This window comes from Astatotilapia calliptera, chromosome 10 (genome assembly GCF_964374335.1).
Source record: "Astatotilapia calliptera chromosome 10, fAstCal68.1, whole genome shotgun sequence".
Taxonomy (NCBI): Eukaryota; Metazoa; Chordata; class Actinopteri; order Cichliformes; family Cichlidae; genus Astatotilapia; species Astatotilapia calliptera.
The window spans coordinates 13,297,917-13,321,334 of NC_137431.1; the positions used below are offsets into that span (position 1 = coordinate 13,297,917).

A 23,418-nucleotide genomic window follows, 5' to 3' on the forward strand; every position below is an offset into this window, starting at 1 on the left:
CATGTTCCATATTAAAATGTTTGGTTCATACCAAGAAACCCTCATTATGTGTTTTCCTTATTAATAATCCTCTGTGTCTACAATCTGTATTTTATACATTACATTACACATGCAAAACAACCACGATTGCATGCAGACAATATTTACTTCACCAGATTTCAGCACAAACGTCTCAGTGTCATAAAATCAAACTTGTAATTCTCATTTAGATGCCTTTTTCCCAGTGTATCCCCCTTTAGAACATCAGAGGTAATAACCTGTGTTTACACAGCGGGATCATTTGTTCTCCAGGTACTTCTAACAGGTCAGCTTTGCTTTCATCTCACTCTCATTGTAAAGGAGGTCATAATCGTATCCAGATAAATAGAAAATACTGGCTGCTAATAAGACTCATCATCCATTCACAGGAGTTCTTATTTATTTGTTTGTTTGCTACATTTAAAAAACTAAAGACAGATATAGGATAAAACAGACTGAACAGAAAATTTAAATCATAGTGCTGACACGTGTTAAAACAATGCAACTGTTTGTGATGTGAACAATTGAGCTATTTGTTCTAAACTCTGACAAGATGAGCTGAACTAAATTTCTAAGTCCAATGCTTCTGTTATTAGGTTAGGCCAAAACCGAGTCACAAAAAAGGTCTACACACACATATTCACTCACAGGGTCTTGAACTTCATATATTTGGGGATATTAGCCAAAGTATTACAACATAACTTCCTCTGTGCCTTAATTGCATGTATCCATTTTGTATTTTCTAAGCAGTTACAATCAGAATCAGAATCAGAAACTTTATTGTCATTGTCACAAGAACAACGAAATGAAGAATGGTCCCCGATCATTGCATCATCCCTAGCAATATCAAAATATAAATAAAAAAATAAAATTCAATAAATAAAATAGATAGAATACTTAAAATACTAATAAGATGTAACAGTAAAAATTCACATACATTCCCACACACAAATTACAAAGTTAGTAATTTGTGATCATCAGATTTTGGATAAAATAGATAGATACTCCTAAAAGTGTATGAGGAAAAATAGTGAAATTCCAGCCCAATAACACAGGAATTACACTGCATAATTGCAGGCATCGTAACAAAAATGTTGCGACAGCTGCGATGAGGCTCAGGATTCATCCAGGGAAGGGCTGTGTTACTGCAAACAATTCCATGCAAAAATTTTCCATTTACAAAATGAGAAACATGCAAACAGTGAAAACAAAACTCTATTCATACGTGCAGACTCAGCCAGACGTTACATACCAGCCAAAATGACTCACATATTTTCTAATTCAGTACTCTCTGTTCATGCGGCATCTATTCTGAGCTGCGTCAGGAAGCTTTGTTAATCATATTTGGGCCCGAGAAAGTTCATTTACGAATGCTTTTGTTGTCACATTGGCCTGTAGTGAGCTCTGTGTTCAATGCCTAACCATTTTTGCCAGTGATTCACCACCATTTGCAGTCAGTTTGAACTTCTACCCACTCACGTCTAACTTGACAAAGTTACAGAAGCTAAAAATAGTGGCAAAAATGTGTTTTTTAAACGCATTTTTGTTAACGCGGACAGATTTGATATGGAGTTTTTTCTTCAAGCATTTCGGCAGCACTTCTTCCACGTAGTAGAATCAGGTCTTTAATCTCCTTGAATCCACTCTAAGCCTTTAAGTACTTGGTAATATCCTCTTAACGTGACATAGGTGTTATCAACTTGATTTAATGAATGTGCATGACTAGCAATGGCCAGGCTAATAGAACAGACTACCCCCCCCCCACAATTGGCTTCGCCTTGTTAATTCTTTTGTTTCTTTTACTTCATGGTCTGAGTAATGCTTCATCTGGGGAAAAAAGGCACACAGGAGAAAGATTTGTGAAAAAAGAGTGCATCAAATTCGCTGCAGCAAATTAAAAGTGAATTAACAGCAAATTTAAAAAGACCCATAGAGATAGGCAAACAAGAAACTACCTTTGATTTGATTTGATTTGACTTCAAGTTTTGAAGGTGAAGCTTTTAAACTTTCCATCTCAGTTAAAATGATAAAAATTACATTGTGATTTCAGAGTTTATTTAACAGAAAAATGAACACATACGAGAAATTGTTGTATCATTTACCAATTACATTATTAACCCCCCCCTAACACATGGTTATGAAATGTGAAGTCAAGCAAATATGAAAAGATTTACAAATCAGCTTTCATCGGACTAAAGGTCACAGACGGATAAATATCCATTTGGCCAGATGAGAGATAAAAGAGAAACATTGTCATTATAGTTTTTTAATCTCTAACAATTATTGCCAAAGCAATGCATGTCAGATCCTAACCCACAGTCAGTGTCTTTGCTAGCACTGTTGTCATGACTTTGTTTTTAATAAACAGTTTCATTATGCAACCTCTCACTGTCTGAGTGCCGAGTCCATATAGCACTGGGTTGGCAATGGGTGGAATGATGATAAAGTACAAAGACAGGAAGATCTGTGCTTCGACAGCCACATGACTCATGTTAAATCTGGTCTGGATTACTTCAAAAAGGGAAGCAGTAGTGTAGTTCAACAAAGACAACAAGTGTGGGACACACGTTCTAAAAGCATTGGCTTGAGATTCTTTTGGAAATGTCCTACATACTCTTAAAATGTGTGTGTAAGAGAAAACTATCATCACTAATTGGGGGACTATAAAAAGCACAAGAATTGCAAGTCCTACAGTGCTTATGTACTGTGCATTTCTGCATGAATTTTTGACCAGTTCCATGTTCACACAGTACAATTTTGGCATGACTTTTCCACAGAAGCGAAGCTGTAAGGTAAGGGAGTAAAAAGATGTAAAAACAATAAATGGGTATAGACCTGTAAATGCAATGAGCTTGCATGTTTTTGAATAAGACATGATGCTGTAGTAATGGAGTGGGGAACATATCGCAATATATCTGTCATATCCCATAAGAGCTAAAATGCAGAACTCCCCACTTGCATATGTGTGCAGGAAATAAGCCTGAGCCATGCACCACTTCACGGTCACGTCGTGCGTTTTTGATACGAGCACAGCCATGACTGCAGGTAACAAAGCGCTGCTGCCGTAGATTTCATTAAGGGACAGCATGCAGGTGAACACGTTCATAGGCTGATGCAGCTGTTTGTTTTGGTGTATAACAGAAATGAGCAGTACATTCAAAACAAGGGTAATGAGGTAGAGCAGGAAAAATACACTAAACAGCCCATGTTTGTAGTTTTCCATGACAGCATACGCAGTCATTTTGAATGTTGCTGCAGTTGTGTTGTCCATGTTTCAGTTCAGTTCTGAAAAGAAAAAAAACATGAACTTCAAAATAAATATATGACATATTAATGACACATAAAATACACACTGGACACAGTAAAAGATATCAGCATGATCGGTTATTTCTAAAGTGTTCAATCATGATTTGTTGATTTATTGATTTTATGGTGCTGAGTTTAACCTAGATTTGCCACTGAAGTTCATAGTTATAAAGCTGTACAGTTACAGGTTCAGTGAGCAGGAATATACAGAGCATTTAGAAGCTATTTTGAGCCTACTGTACCTGTTTCTCCTCCTCTCCTTACTGCAGAGTGCGCTGCTTAAGTGGGCAGCCTTTTATCGCAGCTCAGGGTGGGTTAGTGGTGTGCTGATCTCTCCTGTTACCATGGTGAAAAAAAAAACGTCCCTCTGCTTCACAAACCCCTTTCAACTGTCCTTTCCTCCTATGCACATAATATAAATACCATAAAGGTCTTGCAAATAGATATAGATATTAAATGACTAATCGATACATTAACAACACATCCAGTGGAGACTGCACATTTCATTTAAAAGCTTTTAGTGCTTGACATTTATTTCCATTCTGCTGTATTTTACATTTATGCTGCATTTTCTTGAAAACACATAAACGTAGCTTGCTGAAGTCTTAATTCTTACTTGCGTTGCTCAATCATTCGCCATGAATCATTTGTCGGCCTGATTAAATGAAGCAGTTTGACAGTTAAAAGTATTGTTAATTTCCCAAATTTGACCTATAAGCAGTGGACAACCTAACGCACATGTGTTTGTGTGTTTGTGTGTGTATGGTTGCTATAGCCTGATATTATACACTCACTTATGCTCATGCATGTACACAAGGACAAGACTGCTAAAGTTCAAACCAAGCATCAGAATGGGGAAGAAAGGTGATTTATGTAACTTTGAATGTGATGTGGTTGCTGGTAGACAAGCTGTTCTGAGGATTTCAGAAGCTGCTGAACTACTTTTACCACACAACCATCTCCAGGGTTGACAGAAAAAAGAAGGGCTGGGTGAAAATGTCTAGTTGATGTCAAAGGTCAGAGAAGAATGGGAAGACTGCCTAGAGCTGATAGGAAGCCAACAGTAATTCAAATAAACACTCTTTACAAGCAAGGTATGCAGAAAAGCATCTCTGAATGCACCACATGTCTGGGCTACAGCAGCAGAAGACCACACCAGGTGTCACTCCTGTCAGCTAAGAGCAGGAAACTGAAGCTTTTCTGTTAATCAAATTTGGTAAGAGTGTGTTTGTGTGTTTGCTGATAGGGTCTGTACATTTTCTAGGCTCCTAGACAGCTTTAATGCTATAAGAGACTGGACAGGGAGAGAGAAAAAGATCTCCAACAAGTCAACACTTAGTAGATGGAGTTTTGGACTGGTGCCCCTGTGACCATGCAGCACTATTATCCCCGTTCTAGTTTTGATCAGTGCATGTCCTCTGGTGCACACATTAAGCAGCTTCACCACTTTCTATCAAAGAATCACAATGAAAGTAAGTGTAGATTCAAAAGAATTTGAGAAATGTTCGTGCATGCCTTGAGCTCTTCTTATAATATCGGAGTTCACATTTCTCTTTACTTACCAAGTCAGCCCTTGGGTAGAATTGGCAGAATGCTGCTGCTAGACTACTTACTAGTTCAAACACATATCACCCCACTATTATTTTTCCACCAGCGCCGGGTCGTGCCAGGATCCAGATCAAATTTCCCCCTTACACACAGAGAAATAAAAAGTTTGGCTCCTGCATATGAAGCTCAGAGCCACTCATCATCTTAAATTTTGCATTGCCTTTAATTCCAGCATTCTGTGCTCTAAGGTTTAGTAAAGGTCCCCAGTGCCCAAGAACCAGACAAAAACTAATAGCAAAACAGGCCTCAGTGTCAAAGCTGGTCTTGCAACAGCCAAACCTTAAGTAAGGAGGCTGTCCGTTCTGTGAAAGAGAAGTCAAATCTGAAATCTTTTGCTGATTGCCTTTAAAAATCAAGTCTATAGAAGCTAAAGGAGGACTCATGTTGTGTTCACTTTCCACTGAGCTTTTAGGCAAGGCCTCCATAAAAATAACCAGCCTGACTTGGCCCTCATATCATAACTTGTTAAGGCCACGCGAAGCGTTTAAAAGGAATTCCATACATTCATGCCTGACTCTGTGTTGCTGAAGAGTTTCTGAAAATGACGATTTGGAATATATTTATTAAACATAATTCAAGATTCAAGAAGTTTATTGTCATGTACCCAGCAAAACACAAACGGTTATGCAGAGCAATGAAATTCTTACTTTGCAGAATCTTAAATATCAGCAGCTTGTGTTTAAAACATTCATTTAAAACCTGATTTATTAACTCGGTTTCCATAAACTAAAGATTGAAACAGAAATATATGTCTTTAAATTCGAGTTACATTTTTTTACATAATTTTTTGGTGTATTTTGAAGGGTACACAAGGTATCATCTGCCAATGATGCCACTAAAAAAAAGTTAAATCTGAAGAGTTACACATTAACAGGTAAACACATCATAGGTCATTAGTCCACTTTGTATTTCTATTCCTCTAGAAAGCAATTAGATACCACTGTTTTGCCACAGGTGAGACCTCTTTGGACAGCACCTGGAGGATGGAGACGAGGGCTGAGAGGAAAACAGTAGTAATGACATCCCTTTGGGGAAAAAAATGATGCAACGTTGATGAAACTGTGTCCAAAGGGTCATAACCTTTGAGATAATGCAATACAACAATAACTTTTAAGACGCTGACAGCAGAACTTTTATATTTCTAGCTATTCATTTTATATATATATATATATATATATATAAAAAACTTTAGTTCCACTCTAAGCATGGTGGGAAAGCTCAAAAAGTTCAAAATATTAACTTTAATTAAACTGTGATCAGCTTTCTATGCAGGTTTATGCCCCTTCAGCTTTACTAGTGACATTTAAAGATAAATACTGCCAACTAAATAGCAATCAGCCACTGTGTATGTCTGTGGGCTTTGGGCTTCTCAAAAGAGACTTTTTCCTAAGATAAGACTGTTTTAAGTTTTGTGTCAACAAAGTGAACCCTCTTTAACTGCTGGCTAAAGCGAAGATGTTTGGGTTACTACAGCTCTTTTGAGGCTGAATATACAGGGTGCAGATAATTCAGGGTGAAAGGAGCCTGTGAACTAATTTGACTAAAATCTAAACTTCATCTAAGTAATCTGGCTTATGAGACAAAGAAATCGATTGCTATTGGATGCTGCAGCACAAAAAGAGAAAAAGAAAAAATGGAGACACGTGAACCTATTTGGTTCTAGCTCAGGGATATTGCTTATCTCAAAGTCTGTTGGCAGAACCTTGTGTTTAAGGTGCTCACATTAGAGAATAGGCAGTCAGAAAATGCCCAGCATAGCAAGCCACTAATTTCTTTAAGACCACTTTGGACGATCAAACTTCCAAACTCATCTCTCTAACCAAGAGAAATGGAAAATTAAATCTTTGTCCGTAATTCGAAAGCTTCTGCTTTACTAAAGAATACCGCCCACACAGTTCTTCTCATTTTTTTAGGCTTGTCACCTAACCTGACCAGAGTCCATGCTCCCTTAAGCTTTACATAGCACTGATCTATTCACAACCACACAGCACAAGAGACTGTAATGTGATCTAATGGCGACAACTGCACTTTCTATGATTCAATTTACATTTGATTAAACATTCTCTTTAAAACTGGTTTGACAAATGTTCATGTCACCCGACTTCCACTGAACTTGTGTGCAAAAATAATAAAACCTAAACAAATATGCTGGAAAACATTCGTGCTTTGCAAGGAAAAATCACTGTTGTTTACAAGCTACTCTCTTCAGTAAATGTTGAAATGAGATACAGAAATACATGTGTTATGGGAGAATGCATTCTCAGTCATTTAACATAGAAAGAGACGGCCTGTGTGCTAATGCCAGCAAGCAGTGAAGGCTTGTGCATGCTTTCAATTACATTTATAAGTCAGATTCTTGTCTCATGACTTTTAGACACGAGGTGGGCACAGTAATCTAATTTTCTTAAATGTGATTGAGGAAAGCATGAACTCCTAACAGTGCTTGTAGTTCCATAATATAAAACCCAGTGACCAGTGTGCTGCTTCGTATTGTGTCCTCTGCTCCGTTCTGACTGAAACAGACAGATCCACACCGAACCGTCATTTCTGGTGCAAAACTGAGAGACGCGAGAATGTTTTGTTACCGTGTGATTGTTTTGGCACTTTTGGTTGTCTTACTGCTAAATGGTAAGTATTTCTGCAGATCTCTGCAGATTTTTTTTCTGCCCAGTTTATGACCAAGAGGGGTTGAAGTTTTTCAAGCTTAAAGCAAAAGGATTTTACCTAAAACTACAGTAAATTTCTTTCTTTCTTTTTTTTCTAAATTACAGTTGCTCTAAATGAGGCTGCATCCTTCCCGTGGTCTTGCCCCAGTCTAAGTGGAGTATGTAGAAAGGTTTGCCTCCCAACAGAGTTGTTCTTTGGACCTCTGGGCTGTGGGAAAGGCTTCCTGTAAGTGTTAATGTTCATGTGCAGCATGTGAGTACATCACTGTATATGTATAGTTGCTAATACACACTTTTTCAATGTTATTCTTAGGTGTTGCGTGTCTCACTTTCTATGAGGAAAGCATGTCTGGACTGTATCTGCACTTCTGAAGTCAGAGATACCAGATGACTTACCAAGCCTGACAGAGGATGAGGCAAACAGAAAGCACTGTTGTGGAGGGTTGAATTTAGCATTCTAACTCTATGTAACATGGCAGACTTTGTAATATTAAATTAACTTCTTGTGTTAACTTGTTGGGCTTTTTTTTGCAGCTAAATTAAGGGTGAATTCTTACAAAAACATTTTAGCTTGATTGTATTTTTTGAATCTAACTTTGGATTATTAGTAAGAATGTGATTCAAATTTGGTCTGAAACAAGAAATCTTCTAATACTCTGCCTCATGTTCAGGTTTGGTTTATTTTAACTCATGTGGGCTTTTTATGGTTTAAAATGGAGCACTGTAACAAAAAATAATTTCCCCCAGGGATCAATAAAGTATTCTGATTCTGATTCTGATTCTGATTATCCATTAAGTCCAATCAAAAGGGGGACTTGGGGCCCCTGAAAACACAGAATGTGGATTAAAAAAAAGAACTACTTTCCCATAAATATCACATTTAATAATTGAAGATACCTCCATGGGAATCCTTTTCAACCTGAACCTTTTTAACCGTGATAATATGGCTGATCTAATTCAATAAGTTGCATGCTTTCAGTAAAATAGGAGCACAAGGCCATTAATAGCCAAAGCTACATCTCATGGCAGACAGTTTATTACCACAAGTGCAATTTACAGTACACACAACACTGCTCCGTAATATATAACGACACAGTAACAAACCTCAGGTTATAAATTTCATTTTCTACTTGATTTCCTGCAGTTTGAAATATTTTTTATGGCAGAAGATTGTTTATAACACAAAATCCAGCGATATCTGCTATATTATATTACCATAAAAGAAATAGTAGCAATTGTAGAAAATTTTAAAAATAAAAAATCTACTGACTGTGATGGTATAGACATGGTTATAATTAAAAAGACTTTAGATTGTATAAGTATTCCTCTTTGCTATATTTTTAATCTTTCGCTACAATCAGGAGTATTTCCTGATCGAATGAAAGTGGCAAAAGTGATACCCTTATATAAATCAGGAGATAAGCATAGTTTTAACAATTATAGGCCAGTGTCTCTTTTGTCACAGTTTTCAAAAGTGCTTGAAAAACTCTTTGCGCAAAGACTTGATAGTTTTATTGAAAAATATCAACTAATAAATGAAAATCAATTTGGATTTCGTAAGAATAGATCAACGGCATTAGCATTGTTGACTTTCATTGACGATATTTCATCTGCAACCCATAATAATAAATATACAGTGGGGGTATTTGTTGATTTTAAAAAAAAGCTTTTGATACGTTACAACATTCTATTTTGATTTCTAAATTGTATAACTATGGTGTGAGAGGAGTGGCATTGAATTGGTTAAGGAGTTATTTAGAAAATAGGTTGCAATATGTACATTATCTCGGCAATACTTCTGAAAGATTGGAGATTGTATGTGGCGTTCCTCAAGGTTCTATTTTGGGACCTAAACTTTTTAATTTATATATCAATGATATCTGTGACGTATCAAAAAGGTTAAATTCTATTTTATTTGCAGATGACACAAATTTTTATTGCTCTGGAGACAATTTGAAAGATTTGGTTGAAATTATGACTTCTGAGATGTTAAGATTTAAAAAATGGTTTGATGTAAATAAATTATCTTTGAATCTGACAAACACGAAATTCATGATATTTGGCAATCGTGTAAAGGAGGATGAAGTCATTATGTCCATTGATGGAGAATTGATTGAAAGAGTTACTGAATTTCGTTTTTTGGGTAGTAGATGAAAATTTGACGTGGAAATCTCATATTGAGTATATTAGAAAGAAGATGGTTAAAAGCATTTATATTTTGGGAAATGTAAGAGATTTATTCGATTATAAAACAATGTGTATTTTATATTTTTCATTGTTTTTCTCATATTTTAGTTACTGTGTTGAAGTTTGGGGGAATACATATGAGAATACTATAAAACCTCTAAACTTATTACAGAAGAAAGTGATACGAATGATTCATAATGTTAAATATAGAGAACATACAAATAAATTATTTATAAAACACAAAGATTAATGAGTACAACGGTTAGGGGTATACGACTGTGGAACTCTCTTCATTATAATTTAAAGAATTGTATAAGTTTACATTGTTTTAAAAAGTGTTATGTGCTTAAAACGATAACTCAATATGAAGAATGTGAATGAAATTGGAGTTCATTGAAAAAGGATCCTTTATAATTTTTTGTTTTATTTATTTAATTTTATTTTTCTCCTTGTTACTATGTGGAGTGGTATATTCTGATTTACAAAATTTGTTGTTTGGTTTGGGTTAGGACCGGAGAGAAATGTTAATATTAGTTTGTTCCCTGATTTTTGGTGCCCACTTGCAATATAAGTTGGATTGTAGATAGGGGGCAGGGTTTAATAAGAATATTTTCTTCTTCCTGCTCCTTTTCACACATGGTTGTAGTGCTTTATTGATAGAAAGTGTGGTTGGTTTGTTTGATCTGTTGTACCAAGTGTGAAATAAATAAATAAATGAAATGAAATGAAATTATTAGTGTTTTCTGGCTGCAACAAATAAACAATATGGCAAAATTTCAAGAAACGCTTTCACCCGATAGTTACTGTCAGTGTCTAATCCCCTTTGAGTCAGGGTCTGTGCACATAACTGAACTTTAAGAGCCTGAGCCACTGGGATTGTTACAGCAGACTGCATCTCAGGTGATGGGCTTATAACTCCAAAGGTAAGTAGCTTACTGCAGAGAAGTTTAGGAGGTGTGGCTTTCTTTATCATGTTTTTAGACTTTGCTGTATGCTGACAAAGCTGCACAGACAGGTTGCTGTAACAAAAGGGAGAGAAACACATTCATAAAACAGTTCCTTCAATCTTCTCATAAAGAGTGCAAAAAGCTTTAAGTGCATTACGATACCTTATGTATGAACCTTCATGCGTTTGTTCACTTTCTGCGATTTTCATTTTATCTCATCAATTTAAAAAAAAATCCTTCCCATTCTTCACCACGGCATATTGGTCGTGGTGAAGAATGGGGGCTGTTTTTCACAGCAGTCGTAGGGCGAGAGGCGAGGTACACCATGGACACCACCATGATGTCCATCACAGAAAGACAGACAACCATCTTCACTCATAAACATTTTATATCTCCCTTTCACTATTTGTTTTTAAGTTAGTGTAGTCTCACTTAGTTTCCACAGCGAATTTTCTTCTTTCATTTGAGTTTTTCTTGTGGGAAAATCTTTAGTTTCAGTGTTAGTTTTATTCATTTTTATTATTAATGGAGCCGTACATTTGAGAGCCATTCAGGAAAAACAGTCCAGATATTAAAATAAAAACTCAACCTTTTGAAAGCAGCTGACTCACTCAGAGTCTCAATAAACACGTCCATCAAAGCCTCATCAGGAAAGTTGTAATATTTGGGGTTTTTTTTAAACCAAACTAACAAATAAAACTAAAACTAAGCATAATTTCCTCTTTATTTATTTTTATTTTTTATTTTATTTAGCTTTATTTAAGTCTTGGGGCCATCATGATGCAAAATTTCATATCCCCAGTGTCATTTGTTTCCTTAGTGTCAAAAAGCAAGCTATTAGCATGCACGGATTCTATGTTTTTAAGCAAGAAAATCACTGCTATCAGCATCATTATCGTAGAAAGCAACAGGGTAAAAATAGGGAAAGAAATTTAACATTTAACAGTGTATGGACACGTTTAATACAGCTGCTGATTTTTGTCCAAAAGCTCATCCAAATGTAGATTCTTTGTCATTCTTTTATAACCGCTGTGCTCTGATACTCCTATGACTAGCCTGACACTACTGGTGAAAAGCTGCATTTTTACACAAAAGAGAGTGGGTCCATTTTCCTAGTATATATGCAAGCTTTATTTATTTATTTTGCTTGGAGTTATTATTTGTACTACAGCTGATTTCCCTTGAAGATAAGGTCCTGGCATCAGACTGACAACAGCAAAAACACTGCATGTGATACTACAGAGATCCTACCACTTGAGGGCAGCACTGAAGTACTATCCACATGCAGCAGACTTCCTTAAGCAGGATAAATTAAAACCTTATTTCCTCGTACAACATAACTGTACATAGTCTACACACAATACACACATAAAACATTATATACTTCACCAACAAAGACAAAAAAAATGCATTTTGTACATTGAATAATCACTGTGTGATTATCAGCCCTCTACATTCCTCCCTCTAAAATAATCTATTTATATTTGTTTGTAAACTGAGTAATGCTTGACCATTAATTCCACTGTTAAACTGTTCCCTCATTAAACTGTTCCATGATTTTATGCCACATGTGGATATAGAAAAAGTTCTTTTCGTAGTCCAAATTCTTTGTATCTTAGAATTTGTTGTACCCCTTAAGTTGTAGCCATTCATCTCTATCACAGAACAATTTCTGAATGGTTTCTGGCAACAATTTATTCCTTACATTCATGCTGTTTTGAATTAAAGAATTTTACTGTTAAAAAATTGGATCAATTTGTTTATAAAACTTTACATTACTAACAATTCGCATGGATCTTTGTTTTGTTTTTGTTGTTGTTTTTTCAATACATACGGTGATTGTAATGACCTTTGATGAGTATTTTCTCCACACAGTAACATAACAATTTAAAACCAAAGAATTGTAAAGGATGTAAAGTGTTTTTTGATGTCTCACATGCCTCACTTTAGGCAAGACTGAAATGCTTTAACACAGTTTGTTTTGAATATCATTACTGTGAGATCCGTGTATACTATTGATATCTTAACCAGCTAGTTAGCAATCCATTATTTATTTAATAATTTATTCCAATACCTTTACACTTTGCACATCGCACATATATGCTATACATTTTGCTATTGTCTGTAATGTCTGTTTTTCTATGCTATTTACACTGAGAGCAAAGATAAAAACTTAGCCCGATTACTATATTTGGCCAATAAAGCTGATTCTGACTTCCAGCAACTTTTTTCATTTATTATCACACTCAGGAATTTAGTTTCATGCACTCGTTCTATGTTGAAATCTTATATTTGTACTTGAAATTGATTTTTGTTTTCATTTTACTGTAACCAAAGGTTTTAAACACTCAATAGAGCTTGCAAAACTCCCGTCTACTGTTTCACACTCCAGTCCAATAGGTGGCGGTACAGCAGCTGAACGCTGGTCTGCCAACCACCAACAGAACCTAGACTACGAGCGAGGAAGACACCGAAGAAGAAGCAATAACAAACAAACCTAGCAGCTGTAAGGTAACACAACTTGGTGGAAGTGTATGTTGTCTTTATTCGACGTATCATCGGTTTTTGTTTTGTTAGTTCTCTATAAAACGTTGTGAATGGGCTGCGCAATAGATATATGAGTATCTGTTACGAAGACATCGTAGCTGTTATCTAACGTCAGCTAATACTAGCCAGACGGCAACTAACGTTTAGTTAATCCTCGCTGTGTATGTCGTTTTGTCGTGGAAATATTAACTCTTTAGAGATAATTGGGGAGTATAAAAGCAAAATAAGTGTTATATATTAAAAAAACACGGTTATATGTGAGAATCTCAGGTGAGGTCACAAACCTCCCACTGCACTTATTAGCGGAATACTGAGGTATGTCCTTCCCACACTATAAACACATGAGATAATGTTACTTGTGCTTTGGTCAGAGTTAAGGAGAAACTGACCTTAACTGTATGCTAATCGCATTTCAGCTAGTCAGTCTACTTTGACCTTTGACCTAACTGCATAGTTAAGTCATGAGTTTTATTGTTGCGACAGAGCCTATGCAAAGATACCAGGCTAACTTCCTGTAAACAACAAAAGCGACAAAAAGTTGCTACATTCCTGTTTTGTTAGAAAGACAGGAGACAGTATAATTGATGTAAATATGTAAAAATTGTGTATGTTTCTGTGTCTTGTGTACTGTTTGTTTGTATATGTGTCTTTCTTGCTGCTGTTACACCCAAATTTCCCCTTGTGGGACAATTAAAGGATCATTCTATTCTATTCTATATGGGTTAAATGGCTAACTAGTGACACAAACCATATGTGGCCTTTGGGGAATGTTACTATCTTGCTAAAAAGAATCTCACTTGTTTTACCTCATCCTAGCGAGCGTGTTGTCGTTTAAAATCTCTTTTTCTTGAAGGTATGCGTATACATGTACGTGCATTCAGATTCCGCATTGTTGAGTACACTTTGAGTCAACTGGCTTGTTTTCATCTGTACCAGTATAAGGGCCTTGAATGTATACTGTGCGTATTCATACTTTTCCATGTAAAAGGGTGTTTATTTGTGGGTGATATGTGGAGAATATGTAGATGTAGTCTACTTCAGATCCGTGGTTCTTCTGATTTGCATGTGAGTGGTAAATCACAAAGCTTCCAAACAACTGGTTAGATTACTTATCTGTGTTAAAGTGATAAAAAGTGGAGTGTCAACAAAGCAAACCTCTGGAAACTGCAAACAGTCAGTGAACTTAAGTGTTTTATGTAAACATGCTCCTTTGCTTGTGAAAATGCCAATTAGCTTGGGTTAAAAGAAGTCAAATGAGGACAACAACATGGCAATAACCTCCAAAAGTACTTGTCTTGCTACTCCATAACAATCTAGTTTGTGTAAATGCGTGATGGTGGGTTACTTCATTCTTTGTTGATGAATCAGGTTACAGATTTACTTAGATTGAACTATTTGAATTTGCATAATAAGGCATCACATAGATTTCTGTGGTGAATCTTTGCAGAGCCTGCGACGTAACCTACATGATGGCTGCCAGCTTTTATGCTTGTGCGTGGTGCGTCATGTGTTAATTATCACATTTTATGTGCGGTGCCATCCAGTAGAAACAAATAAAATTCTGGCACTTTTTTCCCCTCCTCTTTCTCCATTCTTTGTTCTGGTCAGTTTTTTTTTTCTTTTTGTTTTTTTTCCAGGGCAAAAATATTCGCTCCTCTAGTTTTTCCACTTTTGCTCATTCTATCACGCCCATCCCAACAATGTCAGCAATCTCCCTTGTGGAATTTGCTGACATTTGAGAGAATTATTGTCTAAAGGTGAAGAAAGATGCCCAACGGATTTACTTTACCAAATGGACCATCCCAGCCTTACCGTATTGGTCTATTTGATTCACCTTTTATTGTTTATTTTATTTTCACTTGCTAAATACTGGACAGACTTGACTGGGGAAAAGAAAGGGGAGAAAAAATGAGGGAAAGAAAAACAGCGGGGAAGAGGGACGGGGATAAAGGGCAAAGGGCAAAAAATAAACAAAATAAGCAGACAAAAAATACATATATCGATCACCTGTTGAGAAAGAAAAAAGAGAAAACAAGCAGAAGAAAAAAAAAGAGCAACATAATAAACAACATCACGATGATCTATGGGAATATCACAGTAAATACTAAACATTATTGTGCAGCACGTAAGATTGACAGCGCACAGTGTGCTTTGAGGTAGGAGCCAAAAAGGGTGTAGTTTGTGTGTGTGAGCACCCGTGTGTACACCTGTGAGCATGAGTGCGCTTGTATTTAAAAGGTTCCTTCATGTAATGATCTGCTAGAGGATGTTGGGAGCCACAGTCCTTATATTAATGCTGTAACTACTTGTCCTCATATCTAGATCATGATTGTTATTCTCTGAAATAAAATAAAAACTGTTGAAAAGGTAGCCAGAAATGCACAGGAGGAATCATCAGTACTGAACAGGCCAATCACAATAGCTGGAGGCTGTGCACACCCAACTACAATATTTGTAGGGAGGTGCCCGTCAGATGATGGGGTAGGTCACTTTGTTGGGTTTCAGAAGGGATTGTGGTTACAATGTAGCTATGGTGTAGATTTCCTGCTGAAGCATAAATCTCTAGTTCAACATGACTACTTCTTTTTTATAGATTAGTTCAACTGTAAGTAACCAAGGATGGTGCAGCTTGGCTGTTGGTGCATGGGAACTCGACTGAGTGTGCTTATACTGGTTTTCTGCAGCATACTGCTCCCCTTGCCTACAGATGCCTATATATATGCTGTAAGTAGAATTGGAGTTTTAAATCATATAATTTGGTAACCTTTGTTTGGAAAGATGAGCCTCAGACTCTTATGAAACTTTTGCCTGTTCTCATAGTGTTTGTATATTGTATTTACAGCATTATAGCAATATTACCAAAACATTTGATGACCGCATTGCTTTGTTTGGATCTGCACTTCCAAAGGATGGAATAATGGTGAGAACTGAGTGTTGAAGGAGGAGTACAGATGGTAAAATGCAGGTCGATTTCTTTTATAATGATGCTTTTTTTTTTCTTTGTATCTTAGGGAGTTTTGGTTGCCTCTCATCCAGCTAATGCTTGCACAACAATAGACCCTCCCCCACCACTGCCCCCATCTTTTAATGCCACAACTACCAAATTTGTTGTTCTCATCAAACGTTATGACTGTAACTTTGATATAAAGGTAAGCAGAGTTTAACACTGAATATTTGTTGTCTGAGAAGCACACTGCTCTAATGTAAGGAACTTGTTTCAGGTTTTAAATGCACAGCAAGCTGGATACGATGCCGCAATCGTTCACAACATTTATTCAGAAATTCTGCTCAATATGAACTACAGCAATGGTAATTATTTGTGCTATTATAAACATGGGAAAACAAATATTACAAATATAAATATTTGCTATTGTACTGTCCTACTGTGTGTGTCTGATTCCTGTTGTTTTGTATTTTTTTTTCTTTTTCAGAAACTATTGCAGAACAGATTAATATTCCCTCTGTATTCGCCAGCTACTATGCCTCGCACATTCTTAGGAATTACATAATTCCGGAACAGGGGTAAGGAAGAACAATACCAGTAATATTAAACATAAACTGTAGATTAAACCAACTTTTTATTGTCAGCATTAGATTTGTACCAATCTGGAAACCATTTGGCTTGGCTGCTGATTTAGCTTCTCAGGCAAAGGCCAGTTTTCAGACTTTCCACTGTAGCGAGCTTATATCTTTGTCTGTTATCATGTCACGTGACTAATGCAGGTAAATAAGAAAGAGAATTCTGTTAATCAAATTGCATCTGTGATTGTCAAATGCTTTTGAGATTGAATTTCTGCAAAGTTTTCGCTCTTTTGCTCTGCAACCTCAAACACTGTTGGTCCACAGACCTTAGATTGCAAAGGGAAACCAGAAGGTTTCCAGTACAGACACTTTGCCTACAGAATTTACATATGGAAATGTATAACCTGTAGGCAGATCTGTTTATATGTATTAGGTTTGCAGAAACAAACATATTTCTACTTTTTTCTTTTCTTGACTTGTAGGGCGTATGTGATTCTCAAGCCAGACTTTCCTTTTCCGCTTTCCTACTACCTTATTCCCTTCACCGGAGTAGTGTGCCTGATCATTCTTGTGATGTCTGTTGTTTTCGTAAGTATATGCATGAATTGATCTTTTCTGGGTTGTTTATACAATAACACATGATGAAAGTAGACCAGAGGTAGTAGAGGCTTTTTGTGTTATAAAAGAGTGACCTAACTGTAGCTCAACATATCTCTGTGTGTTTATTCTAATCCAGCTTCTTAGTATCTAATGATAGTTGTCAAACATGAACACAAAGAACAAACCCAGTGATGTCTATTAGGCAGCTTTTATTAAACTTACAGAAATGAATCTGGTTATTTTCCACTTGCGTAATGTCACCTTCACTTTATCGGTCTCGCCTCTCTGCTCAGCTTAGCTTAATGTGTGGCAAAGTGAGGGGCAGATGAAGAAGAGCACACATGAATAGAGCCTGCCACAAACGCATCAGAGGAGAGAAACGACCCTTTTTGTAATAATGAGTACATGAGCATTAAGCAGTTCTCCCCCATTTATTTATTTGTTATTTCTTAGGGAGGCAGGCCATGAGGGTTAAGGGAAGTGTTGAGACGCCACTGTAAATCTTTTTTCCATCGATAAAACTGAGCTTTTTTTTTTCCATATTTCAGATTACACGATGTGTACAATACAGAAAAAGGCTGAGAAAAAATCGTTTGTCCAAGGAACAGCTGAAACGCATTCCAATACACAAGTTCAGTAAAGGTAACCATTTTTGCTGTTATTATAATAAATAATTTTTTTAAATATTAAGAAGTGACGGTAAATTTGAAGGCTGCGTTTTATTTTTTTAATCATTTGGGAAGACTTTTACGTGCGTTGAGAGTTACATGCCTGTTTATGTCTAATGATGTGAGCTGGTAACATTCAGTCTCTTTCAGGGGATGACTATGATGTGTGTGCAATATGTCTGGATGAGTATGAAGAAGGGGACAAGTTGCGTGTTTTGCCTTGTTCACATGGTAAATATCTGATATTCTGTGTTGATGAGGCACTGAACTTTTTTTTTAAGTGCTCAATCATCTAATCCCATCCTATTTTCTAAAATATGAATTTTTTATCTTTTAAAAACTCTTGTTTAGTATTTTAATCGTCATCCTCTGGTAGGTTTTTCATAAGTTCCTCAAAATGTTTTTGATTTTCAGCCTATCACTGCAAATGCGTAGACCCGTGGCTCACACAGACCAAGAAGACGTGTCCAGTGTGCAAACAGCGCGTTACCCGCAACAACCCTGAGCAGTCCGAGTCTGAGTCTGAGACAGAAACTGGAGGACGTGGAGAGGAAGAAGGACCAGAAGGTGACGCAGACTCGGAGCGCACTCCTCTGCTTCGACCCTCCAACCCGGGGTCACCCACAGGAAGCCCAGGGGCCTACTCAGCCACCACCACCACAACTACCGCCCAGTGCCTCACCTCCCCTGCACACTGCAACTCACCCATCCTAGGTTATGAAGGTTGCTACTCACCGGTGGAGGACACAGACTCAGAATGTGATGACACAGGAGAGGGCAGGCACCACTCTGACGATGACACAGCTCAGCTCATTGGTAGGGACTGAGAGGAGATCTGATGGCCAGAAATTAGCTACAATGAGATTATTTAGTTTGACCAGAAGGACAAAAAAAGTTTCTATCCTCATACGTATTGTTATTGGGAAAAAAAAAATTAAATTGTTTTCAGATTTGTGGCAAGCTTGACAGTTAGTTAGTTCACTGATTTAGTGCTGATTGTTAAAAATCTGTCACCCAATAACCAGTGGAGTTCTTTCAAGTGTCATAACAAATGCAGAACCTGCGGTTGGTCAGTTTTACCAAGTGCAATGTTGAGCATAAACCACTGAAATCCACACATTTACTGTAGTCCATTAGCTTTCAAGCATGATGTCCGCTGTAACTGGATCACTAGTGCAGTACAAAATGTCCAGATCACTTACCGATTCCCTTTTAGGCAAGAGTGAAATGTCCATAGATGACGTCTTCGTGGCCAAAGTTGTGCAAAAATGGGATGGGATCTTACCTTGTGCAAGGTTCTGTTTAGGATTAGTATAGAGTATGAAGGATTTATGTTGTCTTAAAATTAATAATTCCTGTCTTTTATTTTTTTTCTAACAAGGATAATGGGGTAATATTTGTCTTCTTTTTATATTGTAATACCCCCAGTTCTGTTTTCACACATTTTAACTTTGCATCCAAGTTTTCTGAAATATGAGAAGTTAATATTGAATTAAGTCACAGTAAAATATAGGAGATATGTAACGTTACTGCTGCTTTTACATTGTTAATACTCTGCGGTTGTGGACAGTTTAAGGAAACTATTTTTTAGCTTTATACAGTTTGTTGATCAAACTCAGGTTTACACTCCAATAAATTGTTGGTGGCGATAAGAATAAGGTAATGGGGTTGTGGTCTTGTAAAGTGTTTTAGCGTTTTTCCTCGAATCTGTTTAAATGTATGTAATTAAGTTTTTTCTTCTTTCATTTTTTTTTTGTTTTTATTTTTTATACAACAAAATAGAAAAGAAAAAATTGTAGAACAATAATGTGAGAAACTGGGACACAGGTGGTGGTTTTAGGAAAAGCAGAGCATTGCCTTCTACTGGCCTTCATCTACATGTCTGTGTTAAATGTCTGGAAATTGAACAAGATTGATTGACTCTCCACCCACACTGCTCTTATCGAGCTGTCTTTAAGACTGCTCTTATTCATCAGTGTGAACATCTGTCGGTGTGTTTTTCTTGGGCGATCGTGGCTCAAGAGTTGGGAGTTCGCCTTGTAATCGGAAGGTTGCCGGTTCGAGCCCCGGCTTGGACAGTCTCGGTCGTTGTGTCCTTGGGCAAGACACTTCACCCGTTGCCTACTGGTGGTGGTCAGAGGGCCCGGTGGTGCCAGTGTCCGGCAGCCTCGTCTCTGTCAGTGCGCCCCAGGGTGGCTGTGGCTACAATGTAGCTGCCATCACCAGTGTGTGAATGTGTGCGTGAATGGGTGGATGACTGGATATGTAAAGCGCTTTGGGGTCCTTAGGGACTAGTAAAGCGCTATATAAATACAGGCCATTTTTTTTAAATAATCAAAAATAAATTGCTTTCCACATGTTTGGCTCCTGTAACGATAACGTAAGCTCGCATAGTCATGCTTGATTTGCACCTGAAAGCCGAGCAGCTGTGGTTTGATTCTCCACTTTCTGAGATGAACTTGGTGAGGTCTTTGCCCTTGATGTTTTTCAAAGAGACGTACAGCTGGAAACCTTTTAAATCTGTTTCTGAATGAATAGGGCTGTCATATCAATACATTCCTTCATTACTGACTAAAAGACTCGACACTTCTAAGATCTCTTTGGGACTTGTTTGCAATAGTCTGTATTGTAAAATATAGAAACTCCTCCTTTTTACAAAATACTTAAACTATCTTTTGTACTGTACTTTTTTTTTTTTTTTTGCTCTTTATGTCTCAGTTTTAGAGACTGTTCACCGAAACACTCAAACATTATAATGCCCACTCATTTTTTCATTCTTTGTTCTTTGTTTTTTAGACTGTGCCTAGGTTATCAGACTTAAATAATAAATGTATAGTGTCAAGTGTAATTCCATGTGTAAAGCAGGATTGGGAATCTTTCAGATGTTGAAACACTATCCGTGAAAAGCTGCAATAAAGATCTTGTTTGTGGAAGGGTTAATGATATTAAAGTAGGACTGTGTTACTGTTCGTTTAAATGAGAACACTTAAGTAGATCTTCCTTACAAATGGTTATTGATGTGATCATTTTATTAATAAAGCCACTTGAAAAGTTTTGACTTTGTTACTTTGTTATTAGAACACCTGCTATCTTTTATAAATATTTGCAATATAGTAAGGTCAGTAATGTATTATAATAATATTTAAACCATGCTTTTATCAGCTGAGCTGTTCTCATCTGACGTTTTCGTTAGTTACTCTTCTGGTTCTCAGTCTCCTTCTAGTCCTCCAGAAGGGGGAAAATATACCCCCACCTCACTGTTTGTTTGTTTTTTAAAGTTAATCATTAAAAATAATGTTTTACTAATGATCCAAGTTGAATTTAAGTGAAAAAAACAGCATTATTAAACATATTTTTCCTATATAGTAAATATTAATCAGCTTCCTTTCCTCCATGTTTTCCCAAAGTTACTCATTTTTGTCCTCCTGCAGAGTCTGTGCTCATGGTCAGCTGATGCAACTTTAGTCAAGAGAGCAGCAGAGCTGACATTTCTTGGTGCAAATTACATCTGAAGATGCATCTGCTGATTTCTTAAAGGCGCTCTTTGACTGGAGCATGGAGAGGAGTAGAACCTTAATTGACGTTACTTCCCTGGGTTTTTTGCATAATTACACTGAAAACCACCCCGATGCATTTCAGATTAAACAGTTAAGATGTGATTCAAGTGCAGACTTTTTGCTGGTTTTGCAAAACTACTTCATTAACACCCACAGTCCCCTGTTTTCAGAGGCTCAAACGTAATTGGACAACGCAACATAATGTTAAGCATAAGCATGCTGTATTGGCTTTAGGTCGGGTGACTGATGTGGCCTTTGGCGAATATCCCATTTTAGCAAACTGTTGTTTTTGTGGTTTGCTTTGTGTTGTTATCCATTTGCACTGCGTAGCATCGTCTGATCAGTTTTACAGCATTTCGCTAAATCTGGGCAGAGGGTACAGCTCTGAACACTTCACAGTCCATCCTGCTCCTTCTATCAGCAGTCCCATCATCAGCACACACAATTTATATAGTCCCTCTGGCACCTCATGCCATAACACTGCCTCCATCATGTTTGACAGATGTTGTGGTTAGCCGTGGCTCATTAGCTTTCTTTCTTCCTTTCTCATAATTCTGTCTTTCTATCATCCTCGTTTAATCTAACAAAAGGTTTTTTTACTATTATTTTATTTATATTATTTCACTAGAATTTCATCTCCTTTAGATGTTTTTTGTTTTGTTTCTTGGTTACATATTGCGATCTCTTTGTTCAAACTATGGAAATAATGCTAAAAAAAAAGAAGCTAAAATACAAGTTCAACACTTTGAAGCAATTTAAAATATTATATATGTTTTGTTTGTCACGAAATAACAAGGAACAGGCCTCACCTGGCTATAAAACAGGTGTGTCATTATCCAACAAATGATGGCTGTAAGTCTATGCTCCAACTGGGAAAGATGATTCTGGTTCGACTAAACACTGCCTCAAATAAAATTGCCTGAAATGCCTGACGAGTTTCAGTTTTATGCGGCTGATTATCTACAGCTGGTTTGGGTTTATTGAATTTAAGATCTGAAAAAGTCCAAATAGTTTTAACAACAGATCAGAGATGTTATAGAACAGATGTAGAAAAAAAACTTACAGAAAACGATGACATTTAAGAAGTAGTTTATTAGATCTCACACTATTGTCTGTGAAGGTTCTCAGTCATCCAGGTCATCGTAGTCAAAGGAGCTTGCAAAGAAAAGCGTCTGGACTTCTTTAAGTTGCTTGAAGACGTTTCACCTCTCATCCGAGAAGCTTCTTCAGTTCTAAGGTCAAATGGTGGAGAGTCCCAGATATAAACCTAGAGATCCCTTCCCAGACGCCTTAACGCCCACTCACATCCTGGGCCATCTGACCTCAGGAATTCGCATGATAAGGTGGGGCCAGGTTTCACAATGAACACACCCGAAACTCTGGCTGATTGGGACCCACGCCCAGTTTCCCACCTTGGCTCAGGCGATTAGAGGATCATCAGGGGGTCCTTTTGTCCCTCTGTGGGGGGTCACTCCCACTAGGTTTATATCTGGGACTCTCCACCATTTGACCTTAGAACTGAAGAAGCTTCTCGGATGAGAGGTGAAACGTCTTCAAGCAACTTAAAGAAGTCCAGACGCTTTTCTTTGCAAGCTCCTTTGATCTCACACTATTGCGTTTTACTTTCACTAGACAGTGAACCTCCAAATATATCCTTTCTTTGTGCTTTTCTTTGTTCGTCCTTTGAACCTTAACTGGTGCCTCATGTAGTCCAGGATAGCAAGTGGAGTGGAGATGATGTGCAGGTGATAAGGACTCCCCAGAAAAGCCTGAACATGTGAATAGTAAAAAC

The 23,418-nt window shown here is 37.1% G+C and overlaps 1 protein-coding gene across 5 annotated transcripts; it reads left to right on the forward strand.

Moving 5' to 3' along the window:
* Positions 1–13,118: 13,118 nt before the first annotated feature.
* rnf167 (ring finger protein 167) lies at positions 13,119–19,814 on the forward strand. Of its 5 annotated transcripts, none has more exons than XM_026182674.2 (10): positions 13,119–13,243; positions 15,873–16,003; positions 16,122–16,199; positions 16,291–16,428; positions 16,501–16,588; positions 16,711–16,801; positions 17,284–17,389; positions 17,950–18,043; positions 18,220–18,300; positions 18,484–19,814. In XM_026182674.2, the coding sequence occupies exons 2-10, from the start codon at positions 15,899–15,901 to the stop codon at positions 18,894–18,896; spliced, it is 1,194 nt and encodes a 397-aa protein (XP_026038459.2). In that variant the 5' UTR covers positions 13,119–13,243; positions 15,873–15,898; the 3' UTR covers positions 18,897–19,814. The 5 variants fall into 5 exon arrangements, with proteins under 5 accessions (XP_026038459.2, XP_026038462.2, XP_026038461.2 ...); XM_026182677.2 differs by having other exon boundaries at positions 13,123–13,238; XM_026182676.2 differs by having other exon boundaries at positions 13,204–13,264.
* The last annotated feature ends 3,604 nt before the right edge of the window (positions 19,815–23,418 follow it).